The sequence below is a fragment of the Phyllostomus discolor genome, chromosome 4 (genome assembly GCF_004126475.2).
Source record: "Phyllostomus discolor isolate MPI-MPIP mPhyDis1 chromosome 4, mPhyDis1.pri.v3, whole genome shotgun sequence".
Classification (NCBI taxonomy): Eukaryota; Metazoa; Chordata; class Mammalia; order Chiroptera; family Phyllostomidae; genus Phyllostomus; species Phyllostomus discolor.
This window is the reverse complement of record NC_040906.2, coordinates 103753573-103775193: the sequence shown is the minus strand read 5'-3', so window position 1 is coordinate 103775193 and position 21621 is coordinate 103753573. Positions and strand designations below refer to the sequence as shown.

The window sequence follows — 21621 nt, the reverse complement described above, 5'->3', positions numbered from 1 at the left end:
TAGCAGCTCCTTAAAATTCTCTTGGAAAATTTATCTCTTTGGGACTATTTATTCTATAATTAAGGGAATTAGCTTAATGATGTCTAAGGTCTTTACTATGTTGATAGCTGCTGTGACTAGATTCCTTTTTTAATCACAAACAATTTTTTTTAATGTTTTTATTTCTTGATTTTTTTTTAAGAGAGAAACATCAATTTGTTGTTCCACTTACTGATGTATTCATTGGTTGTTTCTGGTATGTACCCTACCAGAGATCAAACCTGCAACCTTGGCAACATCAGGAAGACACTCTAACCAACTGAGCTGCATGGCCAGGGCCCACAAGTAGTATTTTTTATTTGTCACCATTAAAAGTCTGAATTAAACAAGATTCTTGGACTGGGGTCTGATATCTGTCAGCTCATTAAGCCTTGGAACCCGTTTCATCCCCAGCAGCTTTTCCAGAACTGCTACCTTCACCATGAAGCCTCCATGGTTTTCCCAATTCAAAACTTGGGCTTCTTCAGCATTTTGACTTTTCTAACAGAGACATCATGGAGTGGGACAAATAGACTGGCAAGCCTTTTCAAAGCTTTCTGGAATCAATTTATTGACCACTTCTTCAAGTCATTTGTCTACACCTCACAGGTCATGATTTCCATAATCTTCCTTCTACATTTGGTGGACCTGATGAGCATAAGAAGTTTATCCAAATCTAATTTTTTTTAACAGACTAGATAAAACAAATAACCATTGGTAGTCTTGAAAATCAACATCAACTCAGTCATAGTCTGCCATATGTTTATTGGTTTTATTTTTTAATATATTTTGTTGATTATGCTATACAGTTGTCCCATTTTTTTCTCCCCTCTATTCCCCTCCACCCTGCACCCTCACCCACCAGCATTACCCCACCTTAGTTTCATATCCATGGGTCACACATATAAGTTCTTTGGCTTCTCCATTCCCAACTATTCCTAACCACCAAAATGGCCTATTTTGTACCTACCATTTATACTTTTTATTCCCTATAACTTTCCCCCCATTTCCCCCCCTCCTTCTACCCACCAGTAACTCTCCATGTGATCTCTATTTTTGTAATTCGATTCCTGTTCTAGTTGTTTTCTTAGTTTGGTGTTTTTTTGTTTTGTTTTGTTTTTTTTAGGTTCAGTTGTTGACAGTTGTGAGTTTGTTGTCATTTTACTGTTCACAGTTTTGATCTTCTTTTTCTTAGATAAGTCCCTTTAATGTTTCATATGATAAGGGCTTAGTGATGATGAACTCTTTTAACCTCACCTTATCTGGGAAGCACTTTATCTGCCCTTCCATTCTAAATGATAGCTTTGCTGGATAGAGTAATCTTGTATGTAAGTCCTTGCCTTTAATGACTTGGAATACTTTCCAGCCCCTTTTTGCCTGTAAGGTCTCTTTTGAGAAATCAGCTGATTGTCTTATGGGAACTCCCTTGAAGGTAACTGTCTCCTTTTCTCTTGCTGCTTTTAAGATTCTCTCCTTACCTTTAATCTTGGGTGATTTATTTTATTTTTTAAAATATTTTATTTACTTATTTTTAGGCAAAAGGGAGCGGGGAGAAAGAGGGAGAGAAACATCAATGTGTGGTTGCCTCTCCTGCACCTCCCACCAGGGACCTGGCCTGCAAACAAGGAGGCATGTGTCCTGACTGGGAATTGAACCAGCAACCCATTGGTTCACAGGCCAGTGCTCAATCCTCTGAGCCACTCCAGCCAGGGCTAATCCTGGGTGGTTTAATTATAATGTGTCTCGGTGTGGCCCTCTTTGGGTCCAACTTCTTTGGTACTCTCTAAGCTTCCTGGACTTCCTGGAAGTCTATTTCCTTTGCCAGATTTGGGAAGTTCTCCTTCGTTATTTTTTCAAAGCAGTTTTCAGTTTCTTGCTCTTTCTCTTCTTCTTCTGGCACCCCTATGATTCGGGTGTTGGAATGTTTAAAGATATCCTGGAGGTTCCTTAGCCTCTCCTCATTTTTTTGAATTCTTGTTTCTTCATTCTTTTCTGGTTGAATGTTTCTTTCTCCTTCTAGTCCACACTGTTGATTTGAGTCCCACTTTCCTTCCATCACTATTGGTTCCCTGTACATTTTCCTTTATTCATTTAGCATAGCTTCCACTTTTTCCTCTATTTTGCAACCATACTCAACCATTTCTGTGAACATCCTGACTACCAGTGTTTTGAAACTCTGCATCTGATAGGTTGGCTATTCTTCACTGCCTATTTTTGGAGCTTTGATCTGTTCTTTTATTTGGGCCATATTTCTTTGTCTCGGCATACCTGTTATGTAGTAACAGGGCAGTCCTTCGGTATTCACCAGGGCAGGACAACTCACATTGCTGCATTGTGGCACTGTATGTGGGGGAGGGGCCAGAGGGAACAGTGCCACTTGCTCAGCTCTCACCTGGCTTTCAGTTACCTCCCCTGCTACCCACAAGCAAATCGGGCCCTTCTGGTGCTGATTCATGGGTGGGTGGGTCAGTTTGTGCACATTCTAGGACCCTGTGGGTCTCTTCAACGAACTCTCCTGTGAGGCTGAAAGTTTCTCTTGCTACCAAAACCCTCACAGGCCTGTACAGTTAGAGGTTTTGAGACTATTGCCTTCACTGGAATCCTGGCCTATGGGTCTGTCTTGCTCCCCAGTTGTTTGTCCCAGTTTATCCACACACAAATGTGGGACCCGCCCAGTCTCACATTGCCATGATTCCTCTCCACCCCAGCTGCCTGTCTCCATCCCTTCTACCAGTCTGGATGAATGTTTCTTTAACTCCTTGGTTGTCAGGCTTCCATACAGTTCGATTTTCTGAAAGTTCTGGTTTTTTGTTTTTAAATGTGTTATCTTTCTGATTGTGTAAGGAGGCGAAGTATATCTCCCTACTCCTCCATCTTAGCCAGAAGTCCATCAAGGTCTGTTTATTGGTTTTAGAGAGAAAGAGGGAGAAACACTGATGTGAGAAACATTGATTTATTGCCTCCCATATTCACCCCAACTGGGGATCAATCACACAATATAGGTATGTGCCCTAACTGAGGATTGAACCCCCAACCTTTTGTGTATGGGATGACTCTCAATCAACGGACCACACTGGCAAGGGATATTCTTCTAAGATTTTATTTATTATTTTAGGAGAGGGGGGAAAGGGAGGGAGAAAGATAAGGAGAAAATCATTGATTGGTGGCCTCTCGCATGCCCCCAACCCGGGACCTGCCCATAACCCAGGCATGTGTCCTGACAAGTAATCAAATGGGCATCCTTTCAGTTCACAGGCTGGCGCTCAACCCACTGAGCCACACCAGCCAGAGCAACAAGGGCTATTTTTTGACCAGGGAGCACATTTTGTCACAGGTAAGATCCATTACAGAATTTGGCAGCTTTTGCTGTGAACATCCTCAGTAATAAGCTACAGTTTTTCCAGATGCATTCATCATTCAGCAGTTCAGTGTGAGGTGCACTCACAAACACAACTCTTCTTTTTTTTTTAAGATTTATTTATTTTTAGAGAGGGAAGTGAGGGAGAAAGAGAGAGAAACATCCAATGTGTGGTTGCTGGGGCCCTGGCCTGCAACCCAGGCATGTGCCCTGACTGGGAATTGAACCTGCAACACTGGTTCACAGCCCGCGCTCCAATCCACTGAGCTACGCCAGCCAGGGCCCAAACACAACTCTTAAGATCATCAGATGTAATTTTGGTTCTTGAATTCTTGTGACTAGTGTTTTTCCACATTTCTTATACTGAACATAGCTGGTGCTTTGACACCATCCCAATCTTCCTCAGAAAAATTGATCAATCACTTTCTTCTTGGCTCCCTTTTTGTCACCTTTCATAAGGCGAATGTTTGTGCCCATTGCCATGGTGCTGCTCAGAAAGCCAAAAGGCTGTAAGTAGGTTCTTAACTACATGAGTTTTAAATCTGATGGAGACTTCTGGTCAACATGGTGGCATAGGTAAACACGGCTCACCTCCTCACACAACCACATCAAAATTACAACTAAACTGTGGGACAACCATCACTCAGAATCATCAGAAATTGTGTTGATTGGAAGTCTGAGAATTAAAGAAACCATATCCACCTAATCTGGTAGGAGGGGCAGAAATGCAGAATGGACTGGTCCCACATCCACATGTGGATAAAAATTTGGGAGGGATATCTCAGGAGCAAGGAGTCCCAACCCTACACCAGGCCCACCAACTAGGGAGTTCTAATGCTAGGAAGATAAGTCCCCATAATTTCTGACTGCATAAACCAGCTGGAACTGAGTCGGTGGAAGAAAGTGTTACAGTCCCAAGCAATTTCTCTTAAAGAACACACGGACTTACTCAGACTCACTCCCTCTGCGTTCCAGCACTGAGGTATCAGCTTAAAAGGCACCAGTGGCATACAGGGAGAAACTGAAGTGTCTGACATCAAAGTGAGAGCTGAGGGACAGCTTCCTCCCAGACAGAAAGTTGGACAGAGGCCATTGGCTCTTTTCTGAACCCTCCTCTCACAGAGCCACAGAGCTGGCAGGGAGGTACCATAGCTGAGACTCCATCACCTGCCTAACACTGTTTGCCCTGCCCTGGAGATCCCCTGAGACTCTGTCTTACCCAACTTACTGGCCCACCCAAGCTGTTAACAGTGGCTTTTCCATATGAATAGCTGGTCTTGGATCAGGCTTCAAACTTCCTAAATCCTCTCAAACAAGCAATAGGCAGCCTCAATGAGCTTCCAGCCCTATATTCCTGCTAAGTGGCCCCAGGCTGGGCACTAGCAGCAGCCAGTTTATCACAGCTTGGCTTGACCTAGGAAATCTCCAAGCACAGCACAAGTAGTAGCCATCTCAGATTGCTTTACAGCTCAGGCAAGGTGACCCCAGGAAAAACACAGGTGGGGGATGATCTTGGCTTGCACTTCCCTGGGGAAACCCCAGGGCCTATTCACCCAGTGGACAGCTATAGACCACATCAGAGCACTACCGCCCTGCACCTGCACAGCTGATCCTCTACAGGTGGCCAAGGTTGATGATCAGTAGTCACAGACAGTCCTTGTAGCTGACTGGCCTGGGTAAATCTCTCCCATTGATATGTCAACAGCAATCAAGTCTCAACTCCAAGAGGATGACTCAGCCCACACAAAGGGTACACCTTGAGTACCCAGCTTGGATGACAGGGAGGCTGTGCCACTGGACCCTATAGGACACCTAATACATTAGGCCACACCATCAAGACAGGGAGTCAAAGCAGCTCTACCTAATAGAAACAAACACAGGGAGTCTGCCAAAATGAGGAGACAGAGAAACATGGCTCAACTGAAAGAACAGATCAAAACTTCAGAAAAAGAACCTAAACAAAAGGGAGTTAAGCAGCCCTGACTGTATAGCTAAGTGGATTTAGCATGGGTGTGTAAACCAAAGGGTGCAAGTTTGATTTCCAGTCAGGGCACATGTCTGGGTGTCAGGCTAGGTCCCCAGTAGGGGGGTGTGCAAGAGACAATCACCACATTGATATTTCTCTCCCTCTCTTTCTCCCTCCCATCCCCTCTCTCTAAAATAAGGAAATACAATTTTTTTTTTTTTAAAAAGGAGATAACCATTCTATTAGATGCAGACTTCAAACACTGGTTATAAGGATGTTCAAGGAACTGAATGAGGACCTGAGCAGCATAAAAAAAGATCCAGTCAGAAACGAAGGATACATTAATTGAGATAAAGAACAATTTATAGGGAACAATGGTAGAGTGGATGAAGCCGAGACTCAATCACTGATTTAGAATATAAGAAGCAAAAACAACCAATCAGAACAACAAAAAGAAAAAAAGAATCCAAAAAGTAGGATAGTATAAGCAGCCGCTGGGACAACTTCAAGTGTTCAAACATAGGGCTGCCAGAAGAGAAAGAGCAAGAAATTGGAAATCTGTTGAAAATAATGGAAAGGAAACTTCCCTAATTTGGGAAGGAAATACACATGCAAGTGCAGGAAGCACAGGGTCCCAAACAAAATGGGTGCAAAGAGGGCCCATTCAAAGACATATCATAATTAAAATGCCAAAGGTTTAAACATAAAGAGAGAATCCTAAAAGCAAGAAGAGAAAGCAGGTAGTTACCTACAGGGAGTTCCATAAGACTGTCAGCTGATTTCTCAAAAAAGCTTTGCAGGCTAAAAGGAATTGCCAAAAAATATTCAAGTCATGGAAAAGCAGGGACCTACAGTCAAGATTGCTCTATGCAGGAAAGATATCATTTAGGATCAAAGGGCAGATAAAGAGCTTCCAGGCATGTAAAAGCTAAGAGTTCATCATCACCAAACCATTATTATATGAATGTTAAGGGACTTATGTAAGAAAAATGAGATCAAAACTATGAACAAATGGCAAGAAATATGTATCTATCAACAATTGAATCTAAAAAACAAACTAAGCACACAAGAACAGAAACAGAATCATGGACATGGAGAATGTTTTGATAGTTGTCAGATGTGAGGGGTGTGGGGGGATGGGTGAAGAGGTGAGGGGATTAAGAAATACAAGTAGGTAGTTACAGAATAGCCATGGGGATGTAAAGTACATAGGAAATGGACGTAGCCAAAGCACTGATAGGCATGACCCATGGACACTAACAATGGTGAAGGGATTGCCTGAGGGAGTGGGGGTTGCTGGTTAGAAGGGGATAAAGGGGGAAAAAATGGGAAAACTCTAATAGCATAATCATAAAAAATATAATTTTAAAAAATCTGAGAAAATCTTACTTTTAGTTTCTTTTTAGATATGAATGTTAGTCTGTATTACAAACAGGTCTGTAAAAGAAAATATGTTAACATAAAAGACCTTAATGATTTCTGAGTAATAAGTGGAGTCCAGCTAAAGAGGTTTGCAGAGTAGTCATATAGTTAATTAGAGGCTTGGATAAAATTTTCCAACTGCAGCATTTGCAACTGTAATCAACAAAGCTTTCTACCACAAATATTTTAACATTGTTACTCTCATGGTTACAAATTAACAGCTTTTGGCTAAATCTTGCCCTAGTAGTCTTAAGAAGTTGGTTAGACCATCATCCTGATACCCCAAGGCTCGAGGTTCAATCCCTGGTCAGGGCACATAAAAGAATAAACCAATGGATACATAAATAAATGGAACAACAAATCCATGTCTTTCTCCCTCTCGCTTTTCCTCTCTCAAGTCAGTAAAATTAAATTAACAAAAAAACCCCTACAAATCTTGTATTACAGAGAGTTCTCTGCCCTTCTTAGCAAGTAGAGAAGCAACTCAATTTTTTAATAAGTTACAGAATAATGATTAAGTTATTTTGTGGTAAAATAGTCACTAACTTTTTTCAATCTAACGAGATGTTGTGCCTCACAGCTTTGGTTTCTCAGCCGTGTTCTCATCCTTCATTGTTTTAATCGAGGCTTTAGAACCTCTAATTCTGGGTATGTTTTCCACCCAGGACTGCTAAAGGGGCGTTCTATCGCTGTTTCCCCAAGAACCCTCTAAAAGAGGAGCTGTATTTTAGACGGGAGAGAAATAGCCAAGGTAGGATTCAACCCACGTGAGTGTTGCAGAACTACTGCCCTTTCACCTCTGACTGGGGATTCTAACCTTCTCTCTGCCACACGGAGAGGAAGACTCTGGAGATGCAGCAGTCAGATCGGGATTAGGCCCTCGAGATACGCCACGGAAAAGCAGCACGGCTGGCCTAGGAGGGGCGGGCGCGGAGGGAGCGGGAACCCCAGCGCCAGCCACCAGCGGTTGGCGCGCAGAAGCCCCGCCTCCTGAGCTCGATCCCTTCAGGAGGTGGGGCCGGGGGCTGGGTCTCCGGCCGCGGGAATCCTGAGCCCGCCTCTTCCCCACCCATCTGTTTCTAGCCATGGCCCCTGCACTTCTCGTAGTCCCTGCTGCCCTCGCCTCTTTCATCCTGGCCTTTGGCACGGGAGTGGAGTTCGTGCGTTTTACCTCCCTTCGGCCTCTTCTTGGAGGGATGCCGGAGTCTGGAGGTCCAGGTGAGATCGGGGATGAGCTCCGGGGTAGGGAGGTGGAGCCAGAGGAGAGGGAGCAAGGCGGGGCTTGTTAGACAGGAAAAGTCCGGGAGAGGGATCTACAACCGAGAAGGTTCTGAGAAGCTGCAGGAGAAACTGAGTTAGCAAGTCAGGGATTAGCCCTTTGGAGAGTCGGGATGGTTAGGATTGAGATCAAGGGAAAGGGCGCTAAACAGAGCATGTTAAGGAAAGTGCTTTGTAGACAGGACTATGGAGAGATTGATTAAAAAGGTAACATCTGGAGAAGTAAAATGAGAGGGGCAAGGGTGGCCTCTTCTGCTATGCCTTTGTCACTACCCAACAGGAATCGTCTTCCATAGCTCTAAAGGATGCCTAGGAAAGAGGAAAGAAACAGAATGGGAAAGCGAGTTGGGCAAAGACTACAGAGGAAGTTACTTAAAGTTCTTGAAAGCATTACGAGACATGGCCTGGGACTCCAAGAGATGAGGGTAGAGGGTCCTATTCTTTTCACTCTCCAACTCCCCTAGATGCCTACCAGGGATGGCTGGCTGCCTTTCAGGACCGCAGCATTCTTGCTCCTCTGGCCTGGGATCTGGGGCTCCTGCTACTATTTGTGGCACAGCACAGCCTCATGGCAACTGAGACAGTGAAAGTGTGGATGTCCCGGTACTTTGGGGTTCTTCAGAGGTCACTGTACGTGGCGTGCACCGCCCTGGCCTTGCAGGTATGAGGCCCTGGAAGCTAAGTCCCTAAGAGAAACAGTCTGGGAAGGATGCCCTAGATAGCAGGAGCAGGGACCTTAGACTTCTGATAAAAGTGTGAGTTTAGGAGATCTCAGGGTGTTCATGACTCTCATCTCAGATTCCATTCCCTCACAGCACACACCCTACTTTTATCAAGAAGAGTGCACTGGTTGTCATTCCCCAAGCATGCAGGCCATGTGCATTCTCACCTCTGCACTTGTGTACTGCTTGAGAGTCTCTTCGTAACTCTTCCTAAGCCCTACCCTTTCTTCAAAACCAAGAGAAGGCTTCCTAGTTAATATTCATCTGTCTTCTCAGTGGGGGCTACTGTGCACCTCTCTGGTCACCCATCCATTCTGTAACTCCTCTGGGTAGAGACGGATCATCCTTACATCCTTTGGACCCCATCCAGCACCCTCCACATGCTAAATATCTGTTGGTGATGCTCACGGTAAAGGTGGGGAGAGCTGCAAGCCAGTCATGGGTGGGGGCAGCCTCTGGGTCTAGGTCTCCCAGCCCCTCATCCTTCCCCAGCTGGTGATGCGATACTGGGAACCTGTTCCCAGAGGCCCTGTGTTGTGGGCAGCTCGAGCAGAGCCATGGGCCACCTGGGTGCCCCTCCTGTGCTTTGTGCTTCACGTCATTTCCTGGCTCCTCATCTTCAGCATCCTTCTCGTCTTTGACTACGCAGAGCTCATGGGCCTCAAACAGGTGAGGCTCCCAGATCCCTACCTTTGATCCTTTCAAGAACACCTCTTGGCTTTCCAAAGATTTTTCCCCCCTCCCCCTCCCATGCTTTTCTACCTTGCTCTTGCTTTCAGCTCCCTCACCTGCCTTTCTTGTATGAGTCTCACCTCAGCCCTTCTTCAAAAGGCCAAACATCATGGGCCTCCTAAGCCTGTGGAAGGTTCATGGCCTGAAGATGAGGGTCAGGGGCCCAAGATTTAGAAGGGGTGGTTCCTGGGCCTGAGTTATAACAGGAGGGTGCCTGGAAGGGGAAGAAAAGGTGGCTAAGTTATGAAAGGGGCTTGACTTTCTAAGCTGTTCTCCCACTCCTAGGTGTACTACCATGTGCTGGGGCTAGGGGAGCCTCTGGCCCTGAAGTCTCCCGGGCTCTGAGACTCTTCTCCCACCTGCGCCACCCAGTGTGTGTGGAGCTGCTGACAGTGCTGTGGGTGGTGCCCACCTTGGGCACTGATCGGCTCCTCCTTGCTCTCCTCCTTACCCTGTACCTGGGCCTGGCTCACGGACTTGACCAGCAAGACCTATGCTACCTCCGGGCCCAGCTACAAAGAAAACTCCACCTGCTTTCCCGGCCCCAGGAGGGTGAGGCCTATTGAGGAGCTAACCTTGGTTTCAAGCCCTGTACTTCGTGTCCCCCTCAGAATTCAAATCCGTTGACATACAGGTCTTGGCTGCTTCAGACCAGAGGGCCAAATCCATGGACTGAAGGAACTGTCTCATCCACTCCACTCCCTGGGTCCATCTCCATAACCTAAATTTTATTTTGTGGTAAAATAGTCACTCAGTTTCAGGGCTTCAAGGTCCACTTCTCACCAGCCAGGAAGAAGGGGTGGGGGACTTACAGGTCTTCTCAGTTTAGGGCTTGACAGTCCCTCCCAACCTCCTCAAAAGGAGAAGGGTCCAGCCTGAGCACTCCCCTGGCAGAGTTACTCATCTCTGCACTGCAAAGATCCCCTTCTCCAAGGCTAGGTTGCGCTTCTAGGCGCTCTACTAGGCTCTGCAAGTTTGACAGTAGTGGCTGCCCCTTCAGGTTCCACACCTCCTCATTCCCACTGGCTGGCCTCTTCAGCTCCTTAGGCCCCGCCCCAGGGTTCCGTCCTTGAACTTAGTTGAGAGGATTCTCCAGCTCTTAATTCCAGTGATTAAGGCCTCTCTGCTCTCCCGAGTAACACGCATAGCAGAAAATAAATTTCAGCCTGGTTTTTTCTACATATGGTGGCAGTCTATCAATGTATCTTAAGCTGCAGGGCGGAGTTTGGGAAGACGGGGAGCCGAGCCTGGGCGCGCCAAACTCGAGCCTGAACAGCCACCGCGCCCTCTGGCGACCGTTGGGCGGCGGCCACCGCCGCCCCCCCTCCCCACCTTCCCGGAGCAGCCCAGTTCTCCTTCCCCCCGTCCCCCTTCGTCCCCGAAGACCGTGGAACTCATGGGAGACTGGAGCTAAAAAAAAAAGTGGACAGTAGCTCCAGAAGGCGAGCGAGCTTCCACAGCTGTTGGCTTCCGAGTGCCTCTCCTGCCGTCCCGGTCCCCATGGACCCCCCTCCCGCCCCCCACTGCCTGACAGCGACCAAAGGCTGGCCCCCGAGGCCAAAACGTGGGGAGGAGCAGCAGCAGAGGACGGGAAGGGCGGGTCCAGCTCGGAGCTGCCGCTGCTTCCTCCCCACGTCCCTTGAGGGGCCTGAGTCACCGGCCGCCGCCCTGGGTCGGCGGGATGGGGGTGGCGGGTGTCTGGACACCTGGGTTTTCCAAGGCTGCGGGGCAGGAGAGAGGTGAGGGGCCCGGGGGGGGGGGGGGCTCAGAGCGGAGGGTCAGGGGTGACGGCCGGAAAAGCGGAGCCGGGAGCGAAGCCCCACACGTGGTAGGCGGGAGCGAGGCCCCGCCCCTCCTCGGGCTCCGCCCCGCGCCCCCTCCTCTCCCCATTGTCCTCAGACAAAGCGGTCGCCGCCGCCCCCCGCCCCCCCCACCAAGGTCTCTGTCTCCGTCCCTCCTTCAGAGCTCCCACTTTCACTCCTCCTCTCCCTCCTCCCCTCCCGCCTGTCTCTGGATCTCCCCGGATCCCTCTCTCGTCCTCCTCCTCCTCTCGCTTCCTCTATCCGGACGCCGGGCTCCTCCGCACCCCCTCCCCTGCGCGCCCCGCAGCGTGTGAGTTGCCTGAGGGGCTTCAGACTCGGGGAGGGCTTTCTCCTCGCTCCGTCCTCACTCCTGCCGCTGGCCGGGACTTGGGGCTAACGCCTCTTTGTGCTGAGGCTGTCTGTGCGGCCAGCGCGGGGCGGGGATGGGGAGCAGTGTCAGGGTTCCTTGAGAGCCAAGACCCCCGCACAGGACGCGAAGGCTCCGGATAGAAGAGGCGCGGAGCCGGCTCTCCGCGCCGCGGGGTCCCGGGCACAGGAGGTCGGGGAGGCAGGCCAGGCAGGCCATGGTGACGCGCCGGGGTCGGGGTGGACGTCAGGGTTCTGGGAACGCGCTGGCAGCCCCGGCGCCCGGGTTCTGAAAGTCCCCGGGGAAGGGTATTTCCCTGACCCGCCCTGGGGCGGAAGGGGGGCAGAAGGCGGGGCCCACGCACAGCTGGAAGGGGAGCCCGGACCTCCGGAGCCAGAGCAGAGACGCGCCCGGCGGCATCCGCGGAGCTTCCTTTACCCTCTGACCCCCGTTTCCCCTGCTCCCCTAGACCTTTCCACTCTCCGCCCCTCCTCACCACCCTGACATCCGTTCAGGTCCCGTTGCCCCCCTCCTCGAGGGATTCCCTGACCACCGTCCCCACTTTCACTGCTCCCGGGGTAGCAGTGAGGCCACCTCTCCTGAATCTTGTCCCCCTCACCTGCAGCCTTACTTTCCTCTCTTCCCCCTCACACCAACTTCTCTTTTCGCCCTTCTCTCTTCTCACGTCCTTGGACTGTCTCTGACTTTGATTAACCCTGAGCTGCCATATCTGAATCTCCACTCTTCCTTTACTTCTTCCCCTTCCTCCTATCAACTTGACCCATAGCCTTTTCTTCACTTTCTTGGTTTTCCCCGTTCTCTGTCCTGCCTCTTCTCCCTCTTCCCCTTTACCCTCCTCCCCTCAGCTCCTCTGCCGTTCTCTGTCCCACCTCTCCCCTCCACTTCCTGTCCTCCCATCCCCAGCCTCACCCCTGGGCCTCTCAGTAGCATCTCCTTTCTGTTCTCAGCCCCCAGTACTTCCCACCCTCAAGGCGACCATGGCCACCATCCCAGACTGGAAGCTACAGCTGCTGGCCCGGCGCCGGCAGGAGGAAGCAGCCATTCGGGGCCGGGAGAAGGCGGAGAGGGAGCGTCTATCCCAGATGCCAGCTTGGAAGCGGGGGCTCCTGGAGCGCCGCCGGGCGAAGTTTGGTCTGTCTCCTGGGGAACCCAGCTCTGAATCTGGGACTACAGAGGCTGGACCTCCAGACCAAGACAAGTCAGCCGTCCTCCTGGAGGCCATCGGCCCAGTGCACCAGAACCGATTCATTCGGCAGGAGCGCCAGCAGCAGCAGCAGCAGCAGCAGCAGCAGCAGCAGCACCGGAGTGACGAGCTGCTTGCAGAAAGAAGGCCTGGGCCTTTGGAGGCCAGGGAGTGGAGACGGAGCCCTGGAGAGATGAGGGATCCAAGCCCCAAGGAAAGAGATTCTAAGGAAGAGCAGCTCAGTCCCAAAGAAGCCAGAGAGAGGAGGCTGGGGGTAGGGGGAGCTGGAGAGTCAAGTCCCAGACCTTCAGGAGCTCGGGACTGGAGGCAGAGCCCCGGAGAGGATGGAGACAGGATCTCCAGGCTGTCAGAGGTGCGGAAATGGAGGCTGAGTCCCAGAGAAACGCCGGACTGGAGTCTGAGATTGGCAGAGCCTCAGGAACAAAGCCCTAAGAGAAAAGAGATGGTGGAAAGTAGACTGAGCCCAGCAGATTCTGACAGTCAGCAGCTGGGCCTGATGGAGGCCCATAAATGGAGGCCTGACCCCATAGAGTCTCAGGAACAAAGTTTGATACAACTGGAGGCAATCAGAAATGGAAGGCTGGGCTTCGGAGGAAGAAAGAAAAGGACAGCTTCAGAGGGATGTGGGGAGAAGAGATAGGACCAGCTCCAAGGATGGCTCCGGAAGAGATTACCGGGCTGTCTGAGACCCTGACACGGAGGGCTCCGGACAGCAGCTCTGGAGTACAGGCAGCAGAGCAGGGACCCAGCCCTGTGGAAGATGGTGGGGGGGACTTGAGGCTGACAGAAGGGTGGAGATGGACCCTGTACTCTGGGAAGGTCCGAGAATGGACACCCAGGGACACAGAGACTCAAAACTCAGAAGCCAGCCCTTCCAGAGTCTGCTGAGAAGCATCTGGGGCCTCTTGATGCAGAGGCTGGAGAAGGGGAGGCTGAAAAGGAGAAGGCAGGAGCTCAAGGCAGGTCTCTGAGCACCCTGCAGAACTGCTGTTCTGTGCCCTGCCCCCTCCCACCAGAGGACGCTGGGACTGGAGGCTCTAGACAGCAGGAAGAGGAAGCTGGGGAACTCCGGCCCCCACCCGCAGCCCCTCTGTCTCCTTCACCCCCAACCCACCTGCCCCCCAGTTCCCTGGGGATCCCTCATGAGCCGGCTGTTCTATGGGGGTGAAGGCAGGGCCAGGGGTAGGGCCCCCCCGCCGCAGTGGACACACCTTCACAGTCAACCCAAGGCGGTCTGTCCCCGCTGCAGCCCCTGCCACTCCAGGCACCACTGATGCTGCCGCTCCCTGGTGCTGGGAAGAAGCGGGTACCCAACTGCTGAGGAAATCTCGGTCCTTGGGGGCTATCTCCGCCTCAGTCGCAGCTGCCTTGTCAAGGGGTCCCCTGAAAGGCACCACAAACAGGTACGGAGCAGCCAAGCCAGACTTCTTAGAAGCCTACTCATCTGTTCCTTCTGGGCTTTGAACTCATCTTTTTTATACTCCTGTATTCTGGTCTTCCTCTATTGTTAATTCCTGCTGCCACCCCCTTCTCCTCTGAAACACCCTTCCTTCATGTAACTCTCCTGTTTCATTCATTTCCAATCCCCAAGGATCCTGCCCACAGCCTAGTGCTGTCCTGGGTGTGTCCTTCTCAGGGTGTGTGTCCAGGCTGCTTACCCTCCACTCCATCAGGCTCTGAGGTCCCGCCCCATTTCTTTCCTTCTTTTCCTCTGAGTCTGTGACCCAACTCAGCCCATTTAGTGGGAGACAGGCCAACAACCTTAAATCTGTAATAGCAAGGTCACCAGAGTAAAAGCCCTTACAGCTTTCCAGGGAGAGAATGTGGGGACAGGAAGCCTGGGGAGAAATGGAGGGCAGACATGAGTGGAGGAAGGTCTCACAGTCCAAGGAAGAGGGAAACAGCTGAGTGGGGACATCCTAGGATGGGGGGAGCAGGGAATGGAACAGGGCTGACCAAAGAGCAAGTCTGCCCCACGGGAGAGTCCCACACAGAGGCCATTTAAAATGGGTGACCTTGGGGTGCACACCACCAGCTGGGCCACTGCTTCAGACAGTGCTCCCTTCTCTCGGGACAAGAAAAGCCTTCTCCACTTCCAATATATGCCCTCCCTGTCTTTCTCCCTGGCCTTCCCCTCCCTCCTCAGGACTGGCTTACCCCCTCACTCCATTTTCCCCTCTCTCCCGGCAACCCGGGCCTCTCCCTCATCTTGGGGTAGAAAAAAAGAGAAGTAAATTTGGAGGCACTACTGAGAACAGAGTCCAATGGGAGTTGAGGACTGGGGCGAGGGCTGAGGCCAGCAGACAGTCAAAGGTTAAACTGGAATTAGGTTGTACAGAAAAGTGGGAGAAGCTGGGCTGACAGCTCCCCTGGCCTGGTCCCACTCCTACCTCTTGCCTAATCCCTTCCCTTCATACCAGTCTATTTCCAGCTTGGAAAGGAAGGAGAGCCCCCTGCACCTCACACATGTGCCCAGAGACAGGGAAGCCCTTCCTAGTCTCCAGTCCTCATCCCACATGTGACATCCTCAGATCTAGTTTCTCTGTCCTCAGTTTCAGCGGGAAACCACAGGGTCAAAACACCTAGATTAAGCATGGGGTCATTTGATACCCCCATTCATCATCACAAGAAGCTTAAGCTCCTATCCCCAAGCAGTATCCCAAGCCCTCTGACCAAGCAAGGAGGTAGATCAGGAACAGCCAGGATAAAGTGTTCAGAAAAGTCACTTCCTACTGAGTTAGTTGGCTTGTGCTTTTCCTGTTGAAAGAGCAGAGGAAAGCATAAGGTTTGGGACCCAGAGCCCGGTGGCTATTGGGTGTGGGACAGAACCTGTGATGTGAGCATACCTAGGTTAGGGAGCTGGGGAGCCGGAAGCAGATCACCCAAACAGGAAGCCTGGGGTGGGGGCCGGAAGGCTGGTGGGGCTGAGTGGGGAACACTGGGCTCTGGCCTTCCAGAACTGCTCAGGATGTGGTGAGAAGAAGGAAGCAGAGCTTGGGGTGGGGGTGGGAAAGAAGCAGCAGAGTTCTCTAGACCCATGCGCTTCCCTCTCTGCCCTCTTGCAGTATTAGCTCATGAGGGGCTGGTGTGCCCTGTCCCAGCTCTGCCCAACCCCCTGGCTCAGGGATAGGAGGACCCGATCCCCCACTCCTGCCTTCCCTAAATAACTCATTTGCAGGCTAATTCCATCAGTCTTATTCAGAGAAATCCCAGGCCTGGCACCGGAGGCCAGAGTATGGATGGGCTGTGGCTGGTGCCCTTCCCCAGAGGCCTCTCAGCTGAGACACCAGCCCTTCCCCTCTCCAGCCCCCTTGTGACCTTATATAGCTGATGAGAGGAGCCAGTGAGTCACCCACTCTGTACCCTCCCCCCACCCCTTCCAGACTGTTCATTCCTGGGAAGCCCAGTCAGAAGTTGCCGGGGTGGGGGGAGAGTCAAACATGGACTGAAAGCAAATAAAATGAGTCCTTTTTCAGAGTGGCTAATAAACTACAGAGCTTGTTATCCTGAAAGGGGATATGAAAGGACAATAGAAATGAGTCCTCAGAAGTTCGGGCACATCTATCAGTAACAGAACCAGAAGTGGCCCCTTTTGAGAAGTTGGGAGGTAAGGCATCTGGTTGCTGTCACCTGATTCTATCAGCCATTTCACAGACTGGGGTCAACTGTATACAGTCTGGGCACCCCCCCCCCCCCCCCCCCCCCCCCGCTGCCAACATTTCTTCCTCAGCTTTGGTCCTAGGTAGGGACCTCATCTAGGGTCTGGACGAGCCCTTCCTTACCTAGTAAAGCTGTTCCCATGCTCTTGTTGACAGCAGATACAAGGATAATGAGTTCTCTGATAGGTTAGGAGGTGTTAATGGGGGGGGGGGGACAGACAAGAAATAAGAGGAAGCTAGAGGGCCAGGGTGTGAGGGAATGAATGTGATAACTTTATAATCGAGTGACTGGGAGAGAAGGATCTATGGGGATATTTGGGGGAACAGTGTTCCAGGCAGAGGGGAAACAGCCAGTGCAAAGGCCCTGAGGTGGAGTGCCCCAGTGGGCTGGTGTAGCTGGAGTGGAGAGTGCCCAAGAAGTGAGAGGGTGGCACCATCCTGAGGATTTGGTCAGGCTCTGGCTTTTGCTCCCAGTGAGATGGGGAGCTGATGCAGGGTTTGGAGCCAAGGAGTTACAGTCCATCAGTTCCAGCCTTCTGTGTTGATGCATTTATTAGCAACCACCTGTCCAGCCACCCTCCAGGCTTCTCACATCCCAGTCCATTTTGAGATGAGGTAGCAGGGAACCAGCCCCAAGTTTCTCAAAACAGATGCCAGGGAAGGCCTCAGTAGATCATCTGGACCTTTCTAAGTAATTCACATGGAATTCTCCTGTTTGTCTCCGATGTGGCTTTGGCTCCAGGGTTAATCCCACCCTACCTCTTCCCCACTGAGTTTAGGAGGGCAAAGAACAGCAGTGAGAACAGTTGGGCTCGGCTCCTTGTGTTTAGGAAGGAGTTTCTATAGTTTCCAGATCCCCTGCCTGGTGTTTTGCCTCCGCCTCTGATGTCCCTTCCGGTGTACGCTCTACCCCCACTCTATGTTTTCACTGGGCTTTCCTCTCTGCCCTTGTCACCTCTCCCAGCTGCACCTTCAAGGGCTTATCTTCCTCTGTGTTGGGGAAGAGTCTCTGTTTCCTCTGGGCCTTACTGTGGGTCTGCCCTGTTTTTGCCTGGGACTTCCCTCCCCAGCCATCTCAAATTTCACCTCTGGGTAGCCTTCCTGATTGCCCCAGGGCTCCCAAAAACTCAGTTGTGATCGCAGGACTTGTTTTTGTTTCCATGTTTTTAGTTTCTACTCACCCTTCTGCCTGACACACTCTAAAGTTAGGAACCTTGGTCCTGGATTACTCGCCTCTGCCACCCAGGCCCCTGCCAAAGCTCAGGCCAAAGTCTCATCTCTTGAAATGATGTGATTGAAAAGGGAATACTTGGGACTGCAGGATCTGCATTAAAAAACAAAACAAAACAAAACAAAAAAACAACTGGGCCCGGCAGTGGGCCCAGAGGGCAAAGTCAGCGGGGTGGTCATATCCAGCCCTTCGCCCCAGGTTGCACTTGCGGGGCTGAGGGCCGTCTGACCTGCCTCCTCGCTGCTTTCCCGCCCTCCCATCTGTAGCTCAAGATATCCTTCAGCGAGACAGCCCTAGAGACCACGTACCAATACCCCTCCGAGAGCTCAGTACTGGAGGAGCTGGGTCCGGATCCCGAGGCCCTCGGTGCTCCCAGCGCTCCAGCGGCCCAGCCTGACGAAGATGAGGAGGAGGAGGAGGAGCTGCAGCCGGAGCTCCAGGGCAGGCTGCGCCACAAGGCGCTGATAGTAGGTGAGCGGAGGCGCCGCCTGGTGTTCAGAGCTGGCACTGCGGTCCCGAAGGAAAGGGGAGGACAATGTGGCGCTTGAAGGGCTTGCCAGGTCCTTGGTCCAACCTGCTTTAACAAACGAGGAAACCAAGGTTCTGGGAAGCGAAGGGTAGGTCGGGTCTCCAGATTTTAAAACTAGGGCTCTTTCTGAGCGCTCTAGTGTAGTTTAAAACACAGGGTTTGGGTCAGTCAGGCCTGAGTTTGAATTCTATCTTTTATGGTTGTGACCTTAGGGAAATAACCTAACCATTGGCCTCAGTTTATTATTTGTGAAATGAGATTAATGATAACTACCTCCTGGAGTTGTTGAGAGGGTTAAGTAATTGTTATGAAGCACCTAAAACCATGGCTGGGCATTAAATTACTTAGCCTCACCTGGAGTTTTTGTGAGATTAAACAAGTGATAAGATACCTGGCATAGAATATGAGCTAAATCAGTATGGCTGCTGTTACTGGTAGTAACAAGCACTCAAGATGTGGAAGATACTCTGTTAGGTAACTTCTCTGACTTCCATGGTGAAGGTCAACTAGCCTTCACTAAGGGGAGTCAATGGGAAGGCAGGAGGCAGAGGCCGTTATTCATTTTCTCATTATTGCCTCCTCTCTCACAGATGAGTCCTGCCGAAGGTGACCCTCTTCCAACACAGGGACATACCTCCCTTCTTCTCAGAACTAAAGGTCCTGAATTCCAGAAGATTCAGAGCAGATAACCCTGAAAATGAACCTGGCAGGGAAGGGCAACCAACTTGCTTTCCTCATCCTGTTTTTGGAGACAGAGCCCAAATTCCACCCTCACCCAAAATCCCCAGTGTGAATGCATCAGGCATGCTCGTGTACCCTAGGTGACCCAAGTCCCAAGGGAAGAGGACAGAGCTCATTTGGGGTGGAGGTGGAGAACCTTGCTCTTTCCTCAGCCTCTGTTGGGCTCTCAGGATTTAAGCACTCATCTCCCTGGGAGGCTGGCCCTCAGTCCTTTCATAGGCATGTGTTCCTCCTGTTCCTTAGGTCACTGTCCCTTTGTTTTAGCTCCTGCCTCCTTTCTTGATCACAGCCTGGTTTACAAACATCCCCAGCTCCCATCGCACTCCCAAAAGTCCCAGGTTTATAAGTCACACCTATGTTCCATGTCCATGTGAAATCCTCTTGTCTTCCAGCGCCCCCGCAAGTCATCTCATTGGGAATGACCTGTAGGTGTGGCTTCCTCCATCTTTGCTCGTGTTACTAGGCCTCAGTTTTCCCCAAGAGAAAAGTCAAGGAATCTTAACTCCATAACCCTATCTGGTGATTTAAGTGGCTCACAAATGAATTAAATTGCAAAGGTGTAGCGTGACTAATGAAGTACCTCAACTCTCCTCCCCTATTTCTCCTTTCTTATCAATTGCCTGTTTTAGGAAAAAAGATAAAAACAACTTTTCATAATAAAGTGGAGTTCTTTCCAACTTTCCTGTTGCTTCTCCTTTAGAAAAAAAAAAGTGTATGTGGGGGGATGTTCTGGATTCCTCCTTCCAAGCTTCTGCCGTCTCCTATTGGCCAGGAAAGGAATTGGCCATGGCTGTGGGAGGGGAGAACGATGGAGATGAACCAACAACTCAGCACTGATGTGTAGAAACAGTTTTGAGAGAGCCCTGCACTTGTTTCTCAAAGGGCTGGTTTGAGGAAGGGCATTTGAAGTATCTACTAAACATGGGTGGTGCCATGAGAATAGACTTGTTGGTTGTATGCCTGGCACCTAGTAGATAAAAAAGTTATTTCTAGAATGAATGTTTCAACAAATAAGTCAGTAAATGGAAAGAGCTAAGAAATTGGAAGCAGGGGATACTCTGAACTGATAGATTCCAGTGTTTGGAAGCCTACTAAACGCAAGCAGCCAGGTGTTGTTTGACACTAGTTAATCCAGGGTCATTAACTCCAAGACTCAGGACCACTCAATAATCTGAAAAATACAGTTGTATGTACAGAGGTGCAATGACTTGGAAAAGGGTCTCCTCTGACAGACAACAGGTTTTCTGAAAGGTTTAAGATCCATTGGTTTATTGCCCAAGTGTAGTTGATACTGAGAGATTTTCCCATTTCAAAGGATTTCTATCTTCTACAAATGTGGAAGACCTATCTTTTACTTACCAGGTCAATTTTTTTATTTCTCCAGGCTACTAAAGATATGGTTGAGAAGTTACAGTCTTATAACTAGAGGATGCTTCTCTCAGCCTAATCAGAGTAGGCTCTCCTTTACTAAAAACAAAATATGTTAGACATATTGATCTAAACATATGCCACAGGTCTTTAATTTACTAGCAGGGGAACAAGCTTGATGCCGAAAGAATGAGCCAGTTCACAGAGGGTGTGAGTATGGAGGGTAGCAAAATTCTTATGTTAGCAGCTAATTAGGTAAGTTCCTCATCTGTTTTGACCCAAGAAAGTAGAGGCAGGAAGCCCAGAGATGCCAGGGTTGCCCATGGTCCATCTCAGAAACAGAAAAAAAAATGCATCCAAGACATCAATGATATGGAATTACCAGTAGCTGTTAATTGAAATAATAATTTTTCATTTCTCAACAGTAGTGTCTGAAGTCCAATTAATCATAAAAGTATTAAGCAGGGTCATACAGGTCAGACAGCAGAAAGCCAATTAACAAGTTCTGCTTAGTTTTATTTCTTTATAGATTTAAAAAATATTTTTATGTATTGATCTGAGAGTGCAAGGGAAACATTGGTCCATTGTTTCATTTATCTATGCATTCATTGGTTGACCCTTGTATGTGCACTGATTAGAGATCGAACCCACAACCTTGGCATGCCAGGGCGTTCTGCTTTTTTTTTTTTAAACAGGCATAATTCACTTTATTTTCCTTGTATAAAATTATGTAGTAGCCACAGCTGAGGCCTGGGCTCTCTGCACAGACACTCTGGGGCGGGTCTTTACAAAACGGTCAGTGAGTTCCTGACAGGGAGACTTGGTGAATATGGTTCTTTCCAGAGGTCGGGGGTGAGAGAGCTGCAGTCTTAGAGATGGCATGGAAGGTGGCCCTGGTGAAGTTGCCCAGGGTGGCACCACAGTTGATGCCAGCCATCATCAGCAGCTTTTTGGGCACAGAGGCTGAGACGATGCTGGTGCCCCTGGATGCAGGCACACCAGCACGGAGCTGCAGTGCCCAGTATCCTCACAATGGATGGTGTGGGGCTTGCTGACCTTGTTCTCCCAGTAGCCTCACCGCACAGGGACAATAGAGAGCTTGGCCAGGATCATGGCCCCACAGATATCAGTGACTACTTCTTTTTGATAGGGGACTCAAGAGTTGGAAAATTTTAGTTTAAGGTAAATAGTTAATAAGCCTAG

The 21621-nt window shown here is 50.0% G+C and overlaps 1 protein-coding gene across 1 annotated transcript; it reads left to right on the top strand.

The window, feature by feature from the left end:
• Positions 1 to 7746: 7746 nt before the first annotated feature.
• On the top strand, positions 7747 to 19731 carry PPP1R18 (protein phosphatase 1 regulatory subunit 18). The gene is given in 8 exon segments (XM_028510714.2): positions 7747 to 7982; positions 12641 to 13525; positions 13528 to 13745; positions 13747 to 13996; positions 13999 to 14183; positions 14186 to 14293; positions 18047 to 18251; positions 18900 to 19731. Coding segments are annotated over 8 exon segments (2004 nt in total). The 5' UTR covers positions 7747 to 7849; the 3' UTR covers positions 18920 to 19731.
• Positions 19732 to 21621: the final 1890 nt, after the last annotated feature.